Consider the following 18,263-nt stretch of genomic DNA (forward strand, 5'->3'; position numbering starts at 1 on the left):
AAATCACAGCCCAGTGCCTCTCCATGAGATCACCAAACCATTGCCCCGTTACTGAGACACGTAGCTAAATTCTGAGATGTATGCTCATTTGAGAGCTTATTTCATGAATAACTGTAGGATACAAATGGAGCTTCCACTCAAGTTTTGGAAGCATTCTCCAGGAAAAGTTCTATCATACCAGAAGTCCATTCATACTCTGAGAATAGTGTTAAGTAATTTTTTGTGAGGCCTGTAAAGCATTTTCAGTATAGAAGAGATAGCTGATCAAAACAAATCATTCTTTTTGATTAGGGCAAACCTGAGTGGTATATCTGACCCAAATCACTATCCTGCCCTGAGCTACCAGAGCAATTGTTTTTCCTCTGCACGCAGGGCATCCTAAGCTAACAGTGCACCCATGATTTTGATAATAGCCACACAAGTACAGAGTCATACTCTTGTGGAAAAGTGACTGCCCAAGTAATAGTGGTCTACTAAGCAGGAGACGCATGCCTTCAACAGCGTTTAGAAAATAGATGATAGCAGAAAGTTATTTTTACAACACTGAAGAGTGGCACTATAAATATTTATTCAGAAACAAAGTACTTGACAGCTGAAGGACCCCAGGCTAGTGTGCAGCTATCATTAAGTTAGAGAAAGGCCAAAGTGGCAAGAGGATCCCAAGAATCAGAATCATCCAAGAACCTTCACATCTCCTGGCCTTGGCAGAGGGTTTGATGTTCTGTATGTGTGTGTGTCTCCTGACCTTTCCAAGCTTACTGCCCAAGGGCTTAGTTTCACCAGGAAAGGAGCCCACCACAGGCATAACTTAGTACCTACAATTGAGACAACTGGAAAGTAAACGAGCCTAAATTCTAACTGGAACAAAAGGAAAAGAACACACTGGAACAACCGCCCTCATGGAGGCAAAGGAGGAGAAATACTGAAGGGGACACTAGCAGTGCAGGATGTAGGCACTGCTGAAAGGCAGTTATGCAGCTGCTACAGTTTCTATCTAGCTGGTTGATCTGGAAAGACTGTAGACATTTAAGAATCAAAATGTTAGCTTGAATTGCTGGCTCTCAAATGTAACACTTCAGACCCCATTCTTCTCATAATATATATGAGGAAGGTAAATGCCCCACTCACATTCTGAATAATCTCTGATCAGGCTTCCTGCCACTCATTTCATTAGCTTAGTCAATGGGAATTCCTGCTCAGTTTGCAGAACCCTTTTCTTTGTTGCTGTTGTTTGCTTGTTTTTTTTTTTTTTTTAAATACTTGACTCTGATCACTCAGTTCAATTCCTCACCTCTCTTCCTTGTCATTATTTAAGGCACAATCAGTTTCCTCAACCATTTTTAACCATTAGAGTTTGCAATCTCTTTTGTTCTTAACACTGAGTTGAAAGGCTACCGTTGTAAGAATGTATTTACTTTGTCAAAATCATCAAAGTTGTAATCATGTATGCCAAAATAATATTGATTTAGAAGACATCATCTTTAGACATTTATTCCCCTATTAACTATTTAAATATTCTAGAAATTGATTTATACAGAATCAAGGAATTAAGACTTTGCTATTGGTTATATTAATTCTATATTCCTAAATTCGTTTCAAGGCAGTCACTCATTGGGCAACTGCCATAAGCCAGTTTGATGCTCAGTTTTTGTCAAACTACCTGATATTAAAAACCAGTCTTAGTGGCAGGTTGACTTTACAGATACTGTCATACTAGAGAGAAATATTTTATAAAAATCAAGGGAAAACACACAAAAAAGTGGCTAAACCTACTCTGAGCAGGTCTCAGAAGATTTGATGCTTAAATCATAACAGTGAAGCTTCCAGACAGAGCTGAGCATCGATCAAATGACAAATTACTTCTAAACAGTTTCTTGTTAGGGCACCTGGGTGGCTCAGTGGTTGAGCATCTGCCTTTGGCTCAGGTTGCGATCCCAGGGTGCTGGGATCGAGTCTTGCATTAGGCTCCCATGGGGAGCCTACTTCTTCCTCTGCCTAGGTCTCTGCCTCTCTGTGTCTCTGATGAATAAACACATTTTTAAAAAAATAAATAAAATATACAGTTTATTGTTAAAATCACACTGAATACTCTTAAGGAATATTCAATATAGAAAGAATGCAATATATATGATGTTAGAAAGCAAAACTTTAAATATATAATTCTGAGAGAAGATTTTTTTTATTTTTATTTTTTGAGAGAAGATTTTAATTATGGTCTGAGAGAAAGAGTATTAGGTATTTTTTTAATACAAAACATGTATTAACAAAATCCAATATTTTAAGTGTTATTTAGGGTAGTGTTTAATTCTATTGGTGGCACCTCAATATAAAAATTTATTTTCAAGCATAGGTCACATTTTTCCCTAGCGGAAAAATATCACTTGAATGGTCTTTCTATCCAATAAAACAAAAATTATACACTTATAAAAGTTACTAACCATTGATTAATCAGACCAAGAGAGCCATGCTATTACGTCTCTCTTGGAACAAACACAAGATGAGGAAAGATTTCCACACCTTCAAGACTAACTAGTTCACTGCCTTAAGCAAAGAGTCAGGTTATTAGGTACCATCTGTTCATAGTTCCATACTAAACATAAATCAAAAAAATAAACCAAAGATCAGAACAAATTTTTTTATGCACATGACTTGAGTTGATTGGTTTGGCTAACCTAAAGGTATGGGCTCTGTTTTGATCCAAAGGCCATAAACTTTCCAATGTTGGCCACTCACTACAAACTGAGCAGCAATAATGATTTTGCTGCCCATTAAAACATAAAATAATTTTATTCCATTTATGTGAATTAAAACCTGCCCCCAAATCCCTAGCATTTGTGTATAGCATAACGCTGGATTCATTCAGGAAATAAGAAAATACCTATTATTATTATGAAATAATAATACACCTATTATGAAAAAGGAAAAATAGAAGGATTTACATTTACAAAGATGATCAAGGATAAAAAACGATTCAGTATAAAGAGGTCAAGAAGTTGCAATTTCTAGGCAATTGTGAATGGGAAAATTTTTCATCAAGTGTTCTGTTATTTTAGGAGTAGCATATAGGTCTCACAAGACCTAACTGAAGCTGGTGGAAGGGGAAGAGAACCAGGTTCCATTGAGGGGGCCTTGGGTAAAATAGTCAGAGAGATAGAAAAATGTTCGCCCTCCTTCTCCAAGTGGGCAAATCCCACATCTCTACACCTCAAATATTTTCTACAAATAGTAAAGTATATGATGGAAGAACATGTATGGGATGTTGGTATATTCTCACCATAACACTTCTAAGCAGAGAAATGGGGACTCTAGGATTAGTTGGCAAATGCCAAGGAATAAAAATAAAAGTATAACATTGGGTGAAATAAAGCTGAAAGGTGTTCAGAAGAGACAGCCTCATTAAGTAATTTCAGAGCACACTAAAACAGGAGGCCAGGGATGGGGTTGACACTGTCTCAAAACACATGAAGATAATAATCAGATTTTCATTTTCTTTCTTTTCAAGTTTACCTCTGGTAGGCATATTAATGAGGAGTTTAAAAAGAAAAATCAAAACAGAAAGTAAGGGGAAAAGCAGAGGCCAGGGAAAATTACAAATTAAGAATTAATTATAAAGATCACAAATTCTTTAGTGAATTATGAGATGAAAAAACAAAAATCCTGGAATATTATCCAGCCATTAAAAAAAGAAATTCCATAATTTGTGACAACATGGAAGGACCCTGAGAGCAGGGGCTAAGTGAGATATGTCAGACAGAGAAAGACAAATCTGCATGATTGCACTTACAGAATCTTGTAGTATCTAAGAACCAATAACAACAATTGAGCTTAGACATTGAGAACAGATTGGTGATTGACAGGGGCCTGGGCAGGCAAAATGGGTGAAGGGTGTCAAAAGGCACAAACTTACAGTTACAAAATAATAAGTCCTGGGGACGTAATGTATGTACAGCACGGTGACCACTGAAAGTTGCTAAGAGTAGATCTTTACAATTCTCATCACAAGAAAACATTCTTGTAACTATGTGTGGGGATGAATGCTATCTAGACCAGTTATGGTGATCATTTCACAGTATATACAAATACTGAAACATTATGTGGTCACCTGGAACTAATATGTTATATATGAATTATAGCTCAAAAAAAAAAAAAAGCAGGGGCTGGGCTTAAAAACAAGTAACAATAACAAAAAGATGAAATTCCTATCTTTTAAAAGCCAAGCACCAGGCCTGAATCCCTATAATATCCAATGAAAGGTTCAAACTTTAATAATCAGCCTGATTTGAAACCTGAGTTATATGAGGCATCTATTATATGCAAAACACAATAGTTTGTTGACTAGCCATTAGAGGAGGTGAAATGTGAGTCTTTTTGTAGAGTAGAAACCACAGCAGATCTATCTAGGCATAAAAGAAAGCCCTATTAGAGCATGATGCTTTGCAGCTATTCTCCTACAGACTTTCATGGAAGGTAATCAAGTGGCTACTTTAGTCAAATGGATAATAACCCATCACATCTATGAGATATGATCCATTTATTCTTTCAAGTATCCATTCAATAATTATTATTTAAAACCTGGCTATTTCAGGGTTGTGAATACAGTGTTGAACAAACCAAGTCCCTATTTCCATGGAGCCTATATTCTTCAAGTCCCTTTATTGTCCAACAACAACAACAACAAAAAAAAGACATACTTATTATAATTCATGTGGTCATATGTGCCATGAAGAAAAACAAAGTTTGGTAAGTAGATCAAGAGTGATGCTTGTGTGTGTGTGTGTGTTTGAAGGGAGGCATGTATAAATGTAGACAGAAAAGTCAGAGAAACACTTTGATTAGGTGGCATTTGAGGAAAGACTTAAAAAGAAGCAAAGGTGTGATCCACATAAATATTTCTAACAGTGAGAATGAGAAGTACAAAGGCCCCACCATCATAAATCCTTGACCTGTTGAAGAAACCAGGAGACCAGTGTAGCTGCAATGGACCAAGGAAAGGGAGAGTGGGAGGAGCTTAGGAGATGAAAAGGGGTAAGATTGATTACTGGAACCTTGAAAGCCATGCTAAGGACTTTAGATTCACTTGATCAGTATGGGTAATCATTGAAAGATATTGACTCACCTAAGTTAGCCACAAAATTCAGCATTTCTTCTAATAGCACTCTTTAGTGAAAAAAATTTTCTTGTCTTTCTTACAGCCAACTAAGGCATCTTTTCTATTTCCTTGCAAAGCTTTTTCTTTTTTTTCTTTCTGAGCAGAGTAAAAAATTTTTTTAAAAAATCAATTAATTGGTATGATGGCAATCCAAGAATGTGGTTTCCCAAGAGGCCAATAAATGGCACAGTTGCTAAACTGTGGTTAAAAACACAAGATGTTCCTCTCAGCGCTTCCTGAAAGAACCTCGGGACCCTTCAATGGTGCACCGGAGAATTAGGGTTAAAGCAAAGCAGCTGAGAGCTGATGCCCACCAGAAAAATTCTGAAATTTCCATGTCCTTGGAGTGAAGCCAAACAACTCAGAAAGCTCTAATGTTCTTGTCTTGTCCTCTAGTGCGCCAGAGACAACAGTGAGAAAATATCCGAGAAGATTGCATTCCCCCAGGTTAGAAGTCTAGCTTTGTGTTTTGTTACTTGAACAAACATAAATCCCATGTTTTTCATTGATGTTTATTTATGTGGTTTAAGGGGAAAAAATTAAATATTTTACACATAAGACATTCAACATGAGAAATACAGTAAATGAAAGTACTGTTTTAAGACTCTAAGTGCGTATACATATATTCACAATACAGCTAGAGTAACTATGCCTTTCAGATTGCCTGGGGTAGTCCACTCTACTCCTACCATTCCACTGAATGTATGAATAGCTCCCCCTTTCAATCTCAAAAGGGTCCTACATTGGACAATAAATTACATAATCACGTTATATATGGCTCATGTTCAAAAGTAATAAAGTCCTGGTATAATCAACTTTAACTAAGGCTATTTTGCTTTGCAAAAGATTTTAATTAGGGCAGTTTTAAAGTAAAAGAAATTGAAGGTAGACATAATGAGGGCAAAAGTCAAGATCATCAAAATGAGAAAGAAGGAAAAGAAGGAAAAGAAAACCTGCTCAAGTTTGATTATTTTAAAAGAAATGACTAAAATATTCTTTTAAAACCAAGTACAGATTTATTTAGTGTCAGGAGAACTTAGAATATCTAAATTATTAATAAGTATTTATAGAATTCCTCTGCTGGGGGGTTAGTCATTATGTTAGATGCCAAAAACAAGAAGATAAAAGACACAGTTTTGCATTTTTTTAAGAAGCTTATAATCAACAAGAGGAGACGTTCACTTAAATAAATTACAAACAAACCACAATGTAACATCATAAATGCCATGATAGGAGTAAACATAGGGTGCCAACTAAAGCACTGTAAAGGGAGTAAGGGCAGAGATCAGAAGAGGACTCACAGAGGCCCTGCAGGAAGATTTCTTAGGAAAGTGATGAGAATTGAGTTGGACAAAAAAAATGAGAGGGGATGGCAGGTGAAGGCAAGAGGCAAAGGAGACATTCTAAACAAAGAGAATCACATGTGTGAATGGGAAAGGCATGAAAATTCCGTGAGGGTGGTGCAAATCACTTGGAATGGCTGGAGCAAGCACAAAGCACCAATAGACATAGCTCAAGAAGTATCTTCAGGGATCACATTTTAAACTAAAAGCAACTGTAAACGATTTATACTTTATTTGCAAGATTGGAGGAGCCATTGCATAATTTTGAGGGAACAGGCAAAATAGTCTGTATTTTGGAAGGGCCACTCTGACAGCAGTGGGGAGCATGAATTTGATGGTGGCCAGACAAAAAGTAGAAAGTAGAAAGACCAGTTAGGATGGCACTGGAACAGTTTAGTGTAAAAAAAAAAAAAAAAAAAAAACTGTTCAGGGCTATAAGTCATGGGAGATATGACCTGGCAGAGAAAAAAGATAGGAAAAGAAGAAAACCTGGAGTAAGCTCTGTGTGACTCTGGCGTTCAAAAATAGGAAAAGTAGATAATCTCTTAAAGGAGACAGAGGAGGGATCATGAGAAGGATGGAAGAGAAGCCATGAGAGATGGGTATCAGCTTCAAAAAGAGAGTAGCCAGGCAGCCCTGGTGGCTCAGCGGTTTAGCGCTGCCTTCTGCCCATGGCGTGATCCTGGAGACCAGGGATCGAGTCCCACATCAGGCTCCCTGCATGGAGCCTGTTTCTCCCTCTGCCTGTATCTCTGCCCCCCTCTCTTTCTCTGTGTCTCATGAATAAATAAATAAAATATTTTTAAAAAGAGAGAGAGAGAGAGAGAGGCCTACAGCATCAGGGATGAGTGTGTGTTACATCTGGCGATCAGGTCTCTGGTTGACCTTCACCAAAATTACTCAATGGAGTGGTGGTGTGGAAGTCACATTTCAGAGAGTTATGGGTTAACTGGAGATAAGAAAATAAAGATAGCAAATACTAACTACTTTTTTTCCCAAGAAGGCTGCACATGAAGAAAAGGAGAATAAAGTAGTGGATAGGTTTTTGTTATTGTTGGTACCACTTTTAAGTTAGATTATTTTTTAATGTGATAGAGAAAGTGATGATTTAAGAAATAGAAAAATCAAAAGATAAGTTCCTTAAGAGGGTGAGAGTACAGAGAGGAGCCCAACCCCAGCCAGGGAAACCACCTCAATAGAGACAGAGGAAAGGAGGGACAGGGTTGGGAATACCAGGAAGTTTGGGAAAATCGTATTCCCACTTCTGGTCCCTATTTTCTCTGTGAAATCATTACTGAAAATAAGAATGAAATTGATGAGCAGAGAGTGGTTATAAGGAGAGCAAAGGAGAAAGAAAACTGGAAGGGTAGGAGCTTGTGACAGAATGTTAGGTAGAAGGAAGAACTGTTGCTCACTCACTCTTCCACAGCACCTTGCACATCTCACTCATAGTAGGAACTTTCATCAACACTCTGCCCTCCTAGGGAAGCCCTATGGAAGAAACTTCTATTATTTTCTTCAGCTCACACACACAGAGAAAGACATGTTGATTGGTAAGACAGTGAGAACCTGACATACACCAATCCTCAGCTCTCTGTTGGGCAGGGTGGGTACCCTAAGTCACTACTCACATGTGGCTCTCCAACTTTTATTAGATTACATTCCCGCAGATGTAAGGCAAGCCCAAATACTCTGTCTCTCTTATGGGTGCACATCTAACTCTTTCCACCACTGTGACCTTTAAGGTTTACTGAAGGAACAGGAAGTAACAGGAGGCTACCACTTCAGCAGCAAGTTCCAGACACATTTTCCAATCTAGATTTATCAGCAGCAAAGTGGGTACTAAATTTCAATCCTCCTCTAAGCTTTTCTACTAATTTTCTCACTAACTTAAAACCTAAAGAAGTTAGGAGGAGTGAGCAGCATTCTGAAAACCTTAGGCTTACAGTTTGAAAGTGCTGAAGGCTCTCCTGGTAAAACATTTGTCAATGAAGATAAGGACCAGAAGAGGTCATGGAAGTATCATGCTAGTGTGGAATGAATCAAAAGCCACTGGAGTCAGAGATCTTGGAGAACAGTAGTTCCTGGGTGTTGGATATGATTTCTACACAGTCTCTACTGAAGTCATACAAGTTGAAAGTGAATTTACAATGAAGAGGAAAAATGTAAATGAGGTTCTAAATATCTTGATGAATGCAAGGGAGTGACTAAGATGCGATGGTGACAGTGAAAAGAAGGGAAGAGCAGAGCTGGTACCATTGGGGCCTTTACTGAAGACTTTTACAGGAAGTTGAAGGCACACTGTTTGGAAGCCACAGAGTAAGTAGGCAGATGCCAAGCCTGAAGCAGGCCCTTAGATTCCTTGGGTGTAAACCAATAAATATTCTTCAGGGAAGAGAGTTGAAGGGTAAGCAATAATCTCAGGGAAAAGGAGGTTTTATTTAAGACAAACTATACAATGTTTTGAGAAGACAGGACAAATACACAACAACCATTGATCCAGAGAGCATAATGGAAAGAGAGATTCAAAGAGTGAAGAGCAAAAGAATAGAAGCCAAAAAGTGTCCACGAACAAGCTGTCTCTTCCCATGTCATCAGGACTGACTGTTGGTTTTCCTACAAGTTGGATACAATGGGAAACGATAAAAAAAAAAAAATGACTCATACATACCATAAACACTCTATATAACTTAAAACATAAATATACACACATGTGCCAATCTTCTGATGTGAGGCCAAGGCCTGTTCTCTGCATATGGGTCTGCTGATTGGAGTTATGCGTCTTCTGTCTTACATAAACCACATCCTTCATCTATGATTTCCAGTTTGGCTCTCTTTAAAGCATAGGGAGAACCTGAAGACACTTGTGAAACAATCTGAATGCAGAGCTCATCTAGGTTTTTATAACTCTCCCCCATCTTCTTTAAGCATTATCCTGCTTACACCTCATGAACAGCAAAGCTTTTTTATCAAGTCTTTCCAAAGCCATGTTTATAGAAACAAAACTCAAAGTCTTTTCTGTGTTTGATCAGTTCATTTACTCTTCATTTCAACTACATGATTAAAATAAGAAATATGACTGGCTAAACAAACGTGAACACAAGCACAACACAATGGGCCCTTGAGAAAAAGCCAGCTTTCCTGGTGGGAATGGGAGCACATGGGCAATCTAAAGGAAAGCTTGTGGCTGAAAACATCCAAGTACTGAGAGTGGCAATCCTGTGGTTAACAGAGAATGCAACATCAGTTAATTCAGCATCACCTACAAAGAGGCCAATTAGGAGATCTTTAACCACACAGGTGGCAAGAGCAACTGCATGTTGAAGTCAGGCAAGGACAAAAGGAATGTGAAGTATTATCAGTGGGATTTGAGTTTTTGAATGGACAGCTGGTGTAAAGATTGGGTTTTTTTCCCTCTCCATGTGCATCCTCTTCCCTTTCCTCAGTCCCTTAGATCTTAATGGCTTTTCTCTCATTTTCAAGGAAAAAAACTAGGATGTTAAGGAACAAGGTAGAAGAATAATTAGAGGTCGAGAAAAAAAGTCTGAAGCTCCAGAGCCACTCTGGGCCCCAAGCAATTCCCTTATCTCCTTTTCTTTTAGCATTGGCATCTTGGGATTTAGCCAGCTCTCCTCTTTCACTACTTACAACTTTCTTCATCTGAATTTTTCAACCAGGTAACTGGAAACCAAGTTCATATTCATCTTCGTTTTCTGTCTCTCCTTTTTTCCCACTGGTTGTTCAGGGAGGTTATTCATAGCCATACAGAAAGGGAAGGGTAACAAAACCTACAAAACCAGAACTATCTACACTTTCAAGAAATCAGTACCAGTGTTAATTGCCATGGGGCCAGGTCTGCCCTACCTTAAACATCATCACCAACTTCCTTCCCACATGTTCTAACACAAGGTACCCCTTTCATGCCCCCGCAGAATGGACAGAATCCAGCACAGTTCCTCCACGACCCTCCCATGAGGAGGAAGTCTCTCCCCCTCCTACTCTGCATCATAGATTCAATAAATATCACACAGTAGAGAGTACTGGATGCTAATAAAATGGCCATTTGTAGATTAGCCATCATTTCCTGAGTACTTGGTATGATTAATCAATGTGTTAAGTGCTCCCACGGCTTTGATGCATCATCTTGTTTAATTCTCACGGAAGTAGGATTGTTGTTATTATCATCCTCTGTGAAAGAAATTTATAAGACTCTAAGGGATTAAGTATAATACTCAAGATCACACAGAAAGTAAGTAGCAGAGCCAGGATTTGAATCTGGGTAATTGGACCTCAGAGCCTGGGGTCTCAAGTACTATACCACACTGCTGCTTCCCAGAATCCAGGTTCAAATGGGATTCATTTAAAACTTAGAATAATTTTTTTTTTTACTCATATATGCAATGTCAATGATTCCCTTCCTCTGACAATTATCCCCATCCACACACCATAAGAAAAAATAGTTTATGGAATTCACCAAATTGTTCTAAGGTGATATTTACCTGTTTAAGACAACAAGGAAAACAATTAACTGACTAAAATATACTCTTTCTGGTTTAAACAACCCTGTTTGGCATGGATGATAGAAGACAAATCTCTGCCTATCTACCATGAAACCAGTTCCCACTCAATACTTTTCACAATCCTTCCCCTTGGGCAAATACACTACCTTTTACAACAAAGTCAGGGAACGAGAGTTACATAGCACTGTAGGAAAGATGGGTAAACTAGAAAGTTAACTGTTGGAAAGTTAAATAATTCAAACTTACTTTTTTGGTACACTTCTTAACAGTGTTGATTAATTCTTGTATTACCAGATCTACACTCTTCAAGGAAGGTCCTTTCAGCTTTACAATTTGCTTTTTGACTATTGCTTCAAATGCCATGTCTGGAGTAAACAACCCTGTCCTGAATATAAGAAAGAAAGCAGTATATTAGATTTTTTAAATTAAGTAATATCCAAAATTTTGAAAAAATGTTTTAATTGACATGCCACCTAAAGTAACCACGTAATACCCAAGTTTAAAAGTTACATAGTGATTTATTCTATCAACAGTATCATTTGTAATAATATCTTCAAAACTACTATCCCATAATAAATTTCATTCCCTAGATGATTAGTGTCACCTAAAAACAGTTCCCAAAATGTTTTCATGGACTGGAATAATATGACCAGTAACTGACATTTACCTGTAGTTTGTTTCATCTCACTGTTTCACTGCAATAAAAAGCAATGCTACAATAAAAATGCTGTCCTAAATTTACATTTCTCTGTCAAAGTATTCCAATAGCAACCCCCTCTCGTCCTTCATAGAGCAGAAGATAATCCTCATTTTGTCAACACTGAAATAGTAGCATTCCTGACTATGCAATCTATCCTCTCCAGGAGAGCTGTATTATAGCGACCTCAGTGGATCCCAATCTGAGGTTCTGGGGTGCTACAGGAAAAGGAAGACAGTTAACTAGCTTGGGACCCAGGATGCCTAAATGGTGAATTTACAAAAAAAAAAAAACAAATGAGAATCAAAATAGCACGTATCCTTTCACTTAGCTGTAATTATTTCAAATTGGTGTCATAACAATGGTTTTCTCCGGCTGCAAAAGTACGTAGCAAAGCAGGTGAGTGTGGTGTGTAATAAAAGGTGAAAAATGATTACATCTAAATAAAAGGACAAAGGAGAAAAGCTACCATAAGAGAAACTCTGAACCCCAAGTATCATCACGCCTAAAGCCCTACAGGCTCCAAGTGCTTGTGCTGGATCCTCCCCATTCCCAGGCCCTCCTGCCTTTGATTAACTTCTCCTTCACCACTCAATTCAGTGATGCTTCTTTTGGGAAATTCCTTTCACCCTTCCCTTACAGCAGCTTTATTCTGGTCCCTTCTAATCATTTACTTTATCACCTTATGCTCACCTCGTTTTCTTACTGTAGTGATCCTACTATATTATAATTTGAAATTTCTCCACCTTGGATACAGAATAAAATCCACACTGTTTGGTCTAACATTAAAAATTTCCCTGTCTGGGATCCCTGGGTGGCGCAGCGGTTTGGCGCCTGCCTTTGGCCCGGGGCACGATCCTGGAGACCCAGGATCGAATCCCACGTCGGGCTCCCTGCATGGAGCCTGCTTCTCCCTTTACCTGTGTCTCTGCCTCTCTGTCTCTCTCTGTGTAACTATCATGAATAAATAAATAAAATCTTTAAAAAAAAAAAAAAAAAAAAAAAAAATTTCCCTGTCTGACCCTAACCTTCCGTTCCAGCTATTTGCTTCCTCCCTTTCATGCACCCTATGTTTCAGCCAAACCCAATCCTTGGCCTTTCCACAAACATACTCATACTAACATTCTCTGTCTTTGCCACCATCCGTGAGATTCACTTCACCCTCCCCACACTTTCAGCCCGTCCAAGTCCCACCTGTGCTTCAAAGCCCAGATCAAAAACAACCACTTCCTACAGCTTGCCTTCTCCAATCCTGCCATGACAAGGTCTTCCTTCTCCGAACCCCAACATCCTATTTTGCATTGCAGTGGTCTGAACACACATAGTCCCATTACTACCCTGGTGGAAAGGTCATTATTGCATTTGTCTTTGCCTCACAAGGACCATCTTTCTCCCGTGCTCATCACTGGCACACAGTGCTTACGGAACACAGAAGGGCCATTAGGTCTGCAGTGGACAAAGATGGCTTCTGTTATTTTGATACCTAGCAATCAGTCAGAAACCAAATTTTTCAAATTAAGTGTATTTAAAAGCCTAAATCATCATGCCATCCATTAGTATATCTTATTCTCAGGACACTGTGCACTTCTTATCATCTTACAAGCAAATTAATTCCAGAATAATAAATAACAACCCACCTATTCTTTTGCAATGCACGTAATTCCAAAACCTTCAAAACTGAACTACTGAGCTTTTGCAGCTACATTCAACAAAAATGTATCTGATAAGGAGTTATAAAAGCCAAGTAAAAGTATTGCATTTTACACTTACAGCAAAGTAAGTGAATATAAGAACAGTTTGGGACCCCCAAAAATGTGATTTGCTTTCACTGCACTTATCAGATTGACATGCTCAAATACTAGCCCTGCCCAGCTCAAGAGCAAGACACAGCTTCTATACTTAATGTATTCCAGATTTGAGGAAGACAGAATAGAATTAATAGAGAACTTGGAAATCCTGTTGACAATAAGAGAAAAATACTGGATTTGGTTATAGAATGTTTTCTCCCTTTTACTTTGTGACTGTGTATTTACCTATCCTTTTTGCAGCTTGCAGAGCAGGTTGTCTGAATGTTAAAATGACAGGAAATTCAAATGTCATAAGTCCTTTCACTTGTACACTCAGTGTCAAGCTTTGCCCTCTCAGGTTCTGTCCCCAAAATGGTCTCAACTTAGCCCTGTGGCAGAAGCCGAGAGACAACGGCCAACAGACAGGGGGACATCTCCTTCCTATGAGATCATCTATGAAGTAAGCAACCTAAGTTCAATATCTTAAAATCAGGACATTTAAATATACTCCATTAAATTTGGCAGATGAACTCAAGAAATGTGTGTGCTAAATTCATTTTTTTTCTTATGACAGTGCTTTAAAGAAAGTGAAAATAATCCCATTTGATACAAGGGGAAATCCCCCACAAACTTCCACACAAGATACAAACTCCCCTCGCAGTCTCGTGTCCCACTGCCCTCCCTCAGTGAAAATGCATGACTCCCTGCTCCACGAATCCCTGCTGTACTTTACCTCTTCTGTGCCTTTGCTCACACTACTCTGTCCACTGTAAGCTCTCTCTTTTATTCTCCTGCCTCAATAATCTCCAGCCTCCCATGTTTCACATGTGTGCATGCATACACACACACACAACACACACGTATGTGTAAACCCACAGCACACCATTGCCTGTCGAAATCATTCTTTTTCTCTATCCAGGTAGGTTCAACTCAAAAGCCACCACCTTCATTAATCTTACCCAATCTTACCCCACAACTCCAGCAGAAATTTATCTGTCCTGCCTCTGTGTTAAGTCATGATCACTTATGAGTAGGTCAGGCCTCCCTCCCTAAAATGCAAGGCTCTGGAGAACAAGGTCTTACTCACCAGTATATCCCTAACTATACAGAGCACAGTGCTGTGGATGCAGGAAGTGTTCCTGCTTTTTTTTAAATTGTAAAGTCTTTTCTTTTGTGAGTGTGACAATACAGGAAATCACCATTAAACTCAAACTAGAGTCTCCTATTTCCTACTTCTATCTCTGTACTCCCCTGCTCAGATGACAAAAAGGCTACTTCACTAGCCATTTATAATTATTAATTTTCTTTTAGTAGCTTGAACAGAAGACGAGGAAAATGTAAATCACTTGCCTGATACCATGTATGTTTTTGATTGCATAGCTTATTTCTCTTCGTAATTCTTTCTCATTGAACTCCATCTGCAGATGCAAAATGAGCCACAGTTATGACACTTAATTCCTTTGAATAATAATATTGTTGAATATTTAAAAATGAGAATAACTTGACTTAGTTATTAATAAATGGATACTCATGTGTCTCCTAACCTAAACCCAGATGGTCAAAACATCTGTTTATATAAAGTTCAAGGCAACATAGAACATTGGGGATTTCTGGGAATTTTAGCATAGTGGATTTTAAGTCTGTTATAGATAGGAGCGCTATGCATAAAGAATGCCTTCTGGACATAAATCTGGCCATTCATTTGAAATATACAATTCTTCATTCTTCTGCTGAATGTAGTAAATGTATTTATTCACAGACAAACGCATAAATAAGAGTGTCACCTGACATGCACCAGTGGTCCAGCTGGGCTGAGATTAACAATGGCTGTCTTTTCTCCATGGCCATTTTAACCACCTGCATTCAAGGCCTCTTTACAAGAGGAAATTAATAATATTTTACCAATCCAAGGCAGGATAGATGACTGCATAAAAATCTCCCAGAAATTCCAGGTACTCTAAATATATTTGGAATTGGGATCAAAGTGTCATGGAGCTTAGACCTAAAAGGGATATCAAGAGCACATTTGGTTCAGCCCTTGACTTCTAAGATTTTGCCTCCCCAGCCTCATTGTCTATCCATTTTTCCCCTCACACTTTATACCATCAAACAATGAACTGCTTTAGTTTCCTACCACACCCCGCAGCCCACAGCTCAGCTTTCACCATTCCTCCTTTTCTATCTGTAACAACCCCAGACCCTAACCCCCTCCTGCTTGCCTAGCTGTTCATCCTTGCAAACTCAGCTCAGAAGCCAGGCTCCCTCATGCACTCAGTATGGGATTCAGGTCTGTAGGCTCAAGGTTACCCCTTAGCACATTTTAATGAAATGATCTATTTACCAATTTACCTCCCACAGCAAGACATGAGCACCCTCTTCTGTATGTGAAGCAAGTAACAGAGTCCCTAGTACTACTTAGCCCTCTTGGGCAAGCCAAACTAAACTTGGCGAAAATAAAACTCTCTCAGTTCATACCTCTACACAAACTCAGCTTTTGCTCAGTTTCCCCATCTATGATTTGCCATTGTTCAAGCCTAAGCCTCAGGAGTCACCTTGAATCTTCTTTTTTGCATCCCCCATACCAGTCCAAGCCCTACTGACCCTACCCTCAAAATCACAAATCCAATCACTTTCTCCATCCTCTCTTCTAGAGCATTTTTACTAGGAAGCTAAAGAAGATTAAGTTTCAGGGCTTCCCTCTTGCATAAGCACCTTCCAAGACCCTGTGCCTAACTCTATGTTTATAATTTTGTATTCTTCCCCTTCAAGGGCTCCCCCCAAATTGTATAAACTTTAGGCACCACAGAAAGTTGATTCACTCCTAGGAGCTCTGACCCTACTGTTTAACTCACCAAACTTTTCTCCCTGAATCAACTCTCTTGCCCCTTTACAATTGAGCCTACAAAGTGTTCTTTTAAAATTATCCACCAAATCAGGTCATACCTTTTCTTAAAACTCTCCCTTAACTTCTCATTATTAAATGTAAACACCTCACTGCAACCTGGAAGGCCTTGCATAAACTGGAAACTTCCTTCCTCTGAATTCACAGCATGCCCTTCTCTCCTCCATCAGCTCTATACTGGCCCCATCTATTCTCTACCCACTCTTTCTCTACCCATTGGACAGATGCTTGCTTTAAGGCCTCATCCTCAGCTGTGCCTTGAATGATCATCTTCCCAAGATCCTTACAGCTGATTTCTTCATGACATTCTAGTCATGCTTTCAATGTCCTCTACTCAGAAGGACTTCACCTAAAACATCCTATCAAAAGTGGCTCACTCAGAGCATCTGGGTGGGCACAGTTGGTTAAGCGTCTGACTCTTGGTTTCAGCTCAGGTCATGATCTCAGGGTCCTGGGATCAAGCACTGCTCAGTGTGGAGCCTGCTTGAGATTCTCTTTTCTTCTCCCTCTACCCCTCCTGCTCCTGCCTGTCTCTCTCTCCTTCTGTGCCTAAAGTAAACAAATAAATATTTTTAATAAGTGGCTCACTCAACTCCGCCTCCCTCGTTCTCCCTAACATTGTGTTACATAACAACACTTGATGTTTTTTTACTTTGTCTATTGTAAAATTTCCTCCCTTTTCCCACCAGACAGTGCCTCTGTCTTGCTCACTGGCACCTAGAATTTTGGCACAGAATAGGTGCTCAAGAAACATTATTAAATTAGTCAGACAACAAATAAACTTCATAATAACTCAATTAGTATTTGTTGAAATAACTTGAAATGTTGTTAGATCCTATTAAATTAATAAAATCAGGACCATCAGGAAGAAAATATTTCTCTCCTAAATTTCAGCACCTGAGTATGGGGATTTTTGTTCAAGGATTTTAGTCCTATACCACTCACATAAACATTTTATGAACAGTTATGTAGAACAGAACATGTAAATGAAAAAGTGAAAGGAAAGAAATAATACTTGGTACAAACCTTTACTATCTCAAAAGGAAAGCGTTCGTGGAAAATACGATTGATTTTAGCCCCTCCTGAGAGCTCCAGGGTATCTACTTGATCCCCTGACCCTTCAATTCTCTTCTCAAAATCCACAGCAAATTGCTGAACCATCCTATAATTGTGAAAGAGAAAAAAACTCAAGTTAAAGTTATAAGGCTTTGCATTTCTCATTTTAATTCACTGTGGTGAGCCTTTAGAATCCTTTCCTAGTGTTCTTAGTGGCACCTACTGGCAGAATTAACACTGCACTCTATTCAGCACTCAAAAATGTAATTATATGACATACATGTTATTAAGATTTATTTTAGGCATTTAATTAAAATATATATCTTAAATATCTGTGTCATTAGATGCATCCTGCCCATTTAGTCGAAAACATAAGTTGGCATTTAAAAAGACTGAAATTAAGAATTAAACAATAAAACTTTATATAGAATAGTCAAAATGTACCTCGGTTCCTATGACATTGCACTCACTTTGTGTTCTAAATGCTTCAGATGAGCCCCTTCATTCTCTGTGAGCTCTGTTCCCTGCCCCAACATCACAGACCTCCCTCTGCCAGAACAATGCTAACTGGTGACCTCCACCCTACTCCACAACTAGCTCTAGCCTTGTTTTTCAATGATTCCCCACAATTTGATAATAAAATTAAAATTCCTTAACCCATTATGCAAGATGCTCCATGGTCTGGCCCTGGATGCTCCATCTCTCACTACTCGTCCACGTTCACCTTCTAAGCCAACCATAAAAATTGTATTTGCAGTTCCCTATGTGTACCATGCTCTGTGCTTCTACACTTGTTTTTCTTTCTGCTC

At 38.7% G+C, this 18,263-nt stretch overlaps 1 protein-coding gene across 9 annotated transcripts in view; it reads right to left on the reverse strand.

Moving 5' to 3' along the window:
• Positions 1-18,263, reverse strand: part of DNM3 (dynamin 3) — a 555,606-nt gene that overhangs the window by 331,556 nt on the left and 205,787 nt on the right. For all 9 annotated transcript variants that reach the window (XM_049112291.1, XM_049112288.1, XM_025430309.3 and 6 more), the window contains 3 exons: positions 17,425-17,560; positions 14,847-14,914; positions 11,259-11,397 (listed from right to left, as the gene is read on the reverse strand). In XM_049112291.1, the coding sequence (XP_048968248.1) occupies positions 11,259-11,397; positions 14,847-14,914; positions 17,425-17,560 (343 nt within the window). The remainder of the gene's footprint in view (positions 1-11,258; positions 11,398-14,846; positions 14,915-17,424; positions 17,561-18,263) is intronic.

The sequence above is a fragment of the Canis lupus genome, chromosome 7, assembly GCF_003254725.2.
Source record: "Canis lupus dingo isolate Sandy chromosome 7, ASM325472v2, whole genome shotgun sequence".
In the NCBI taxonomy this organism is placed as follows: Eukaryota; Metazoa; Chordata; class Mammalia; order Carnivora; family Canidae; genus Canis; species Canis lupus.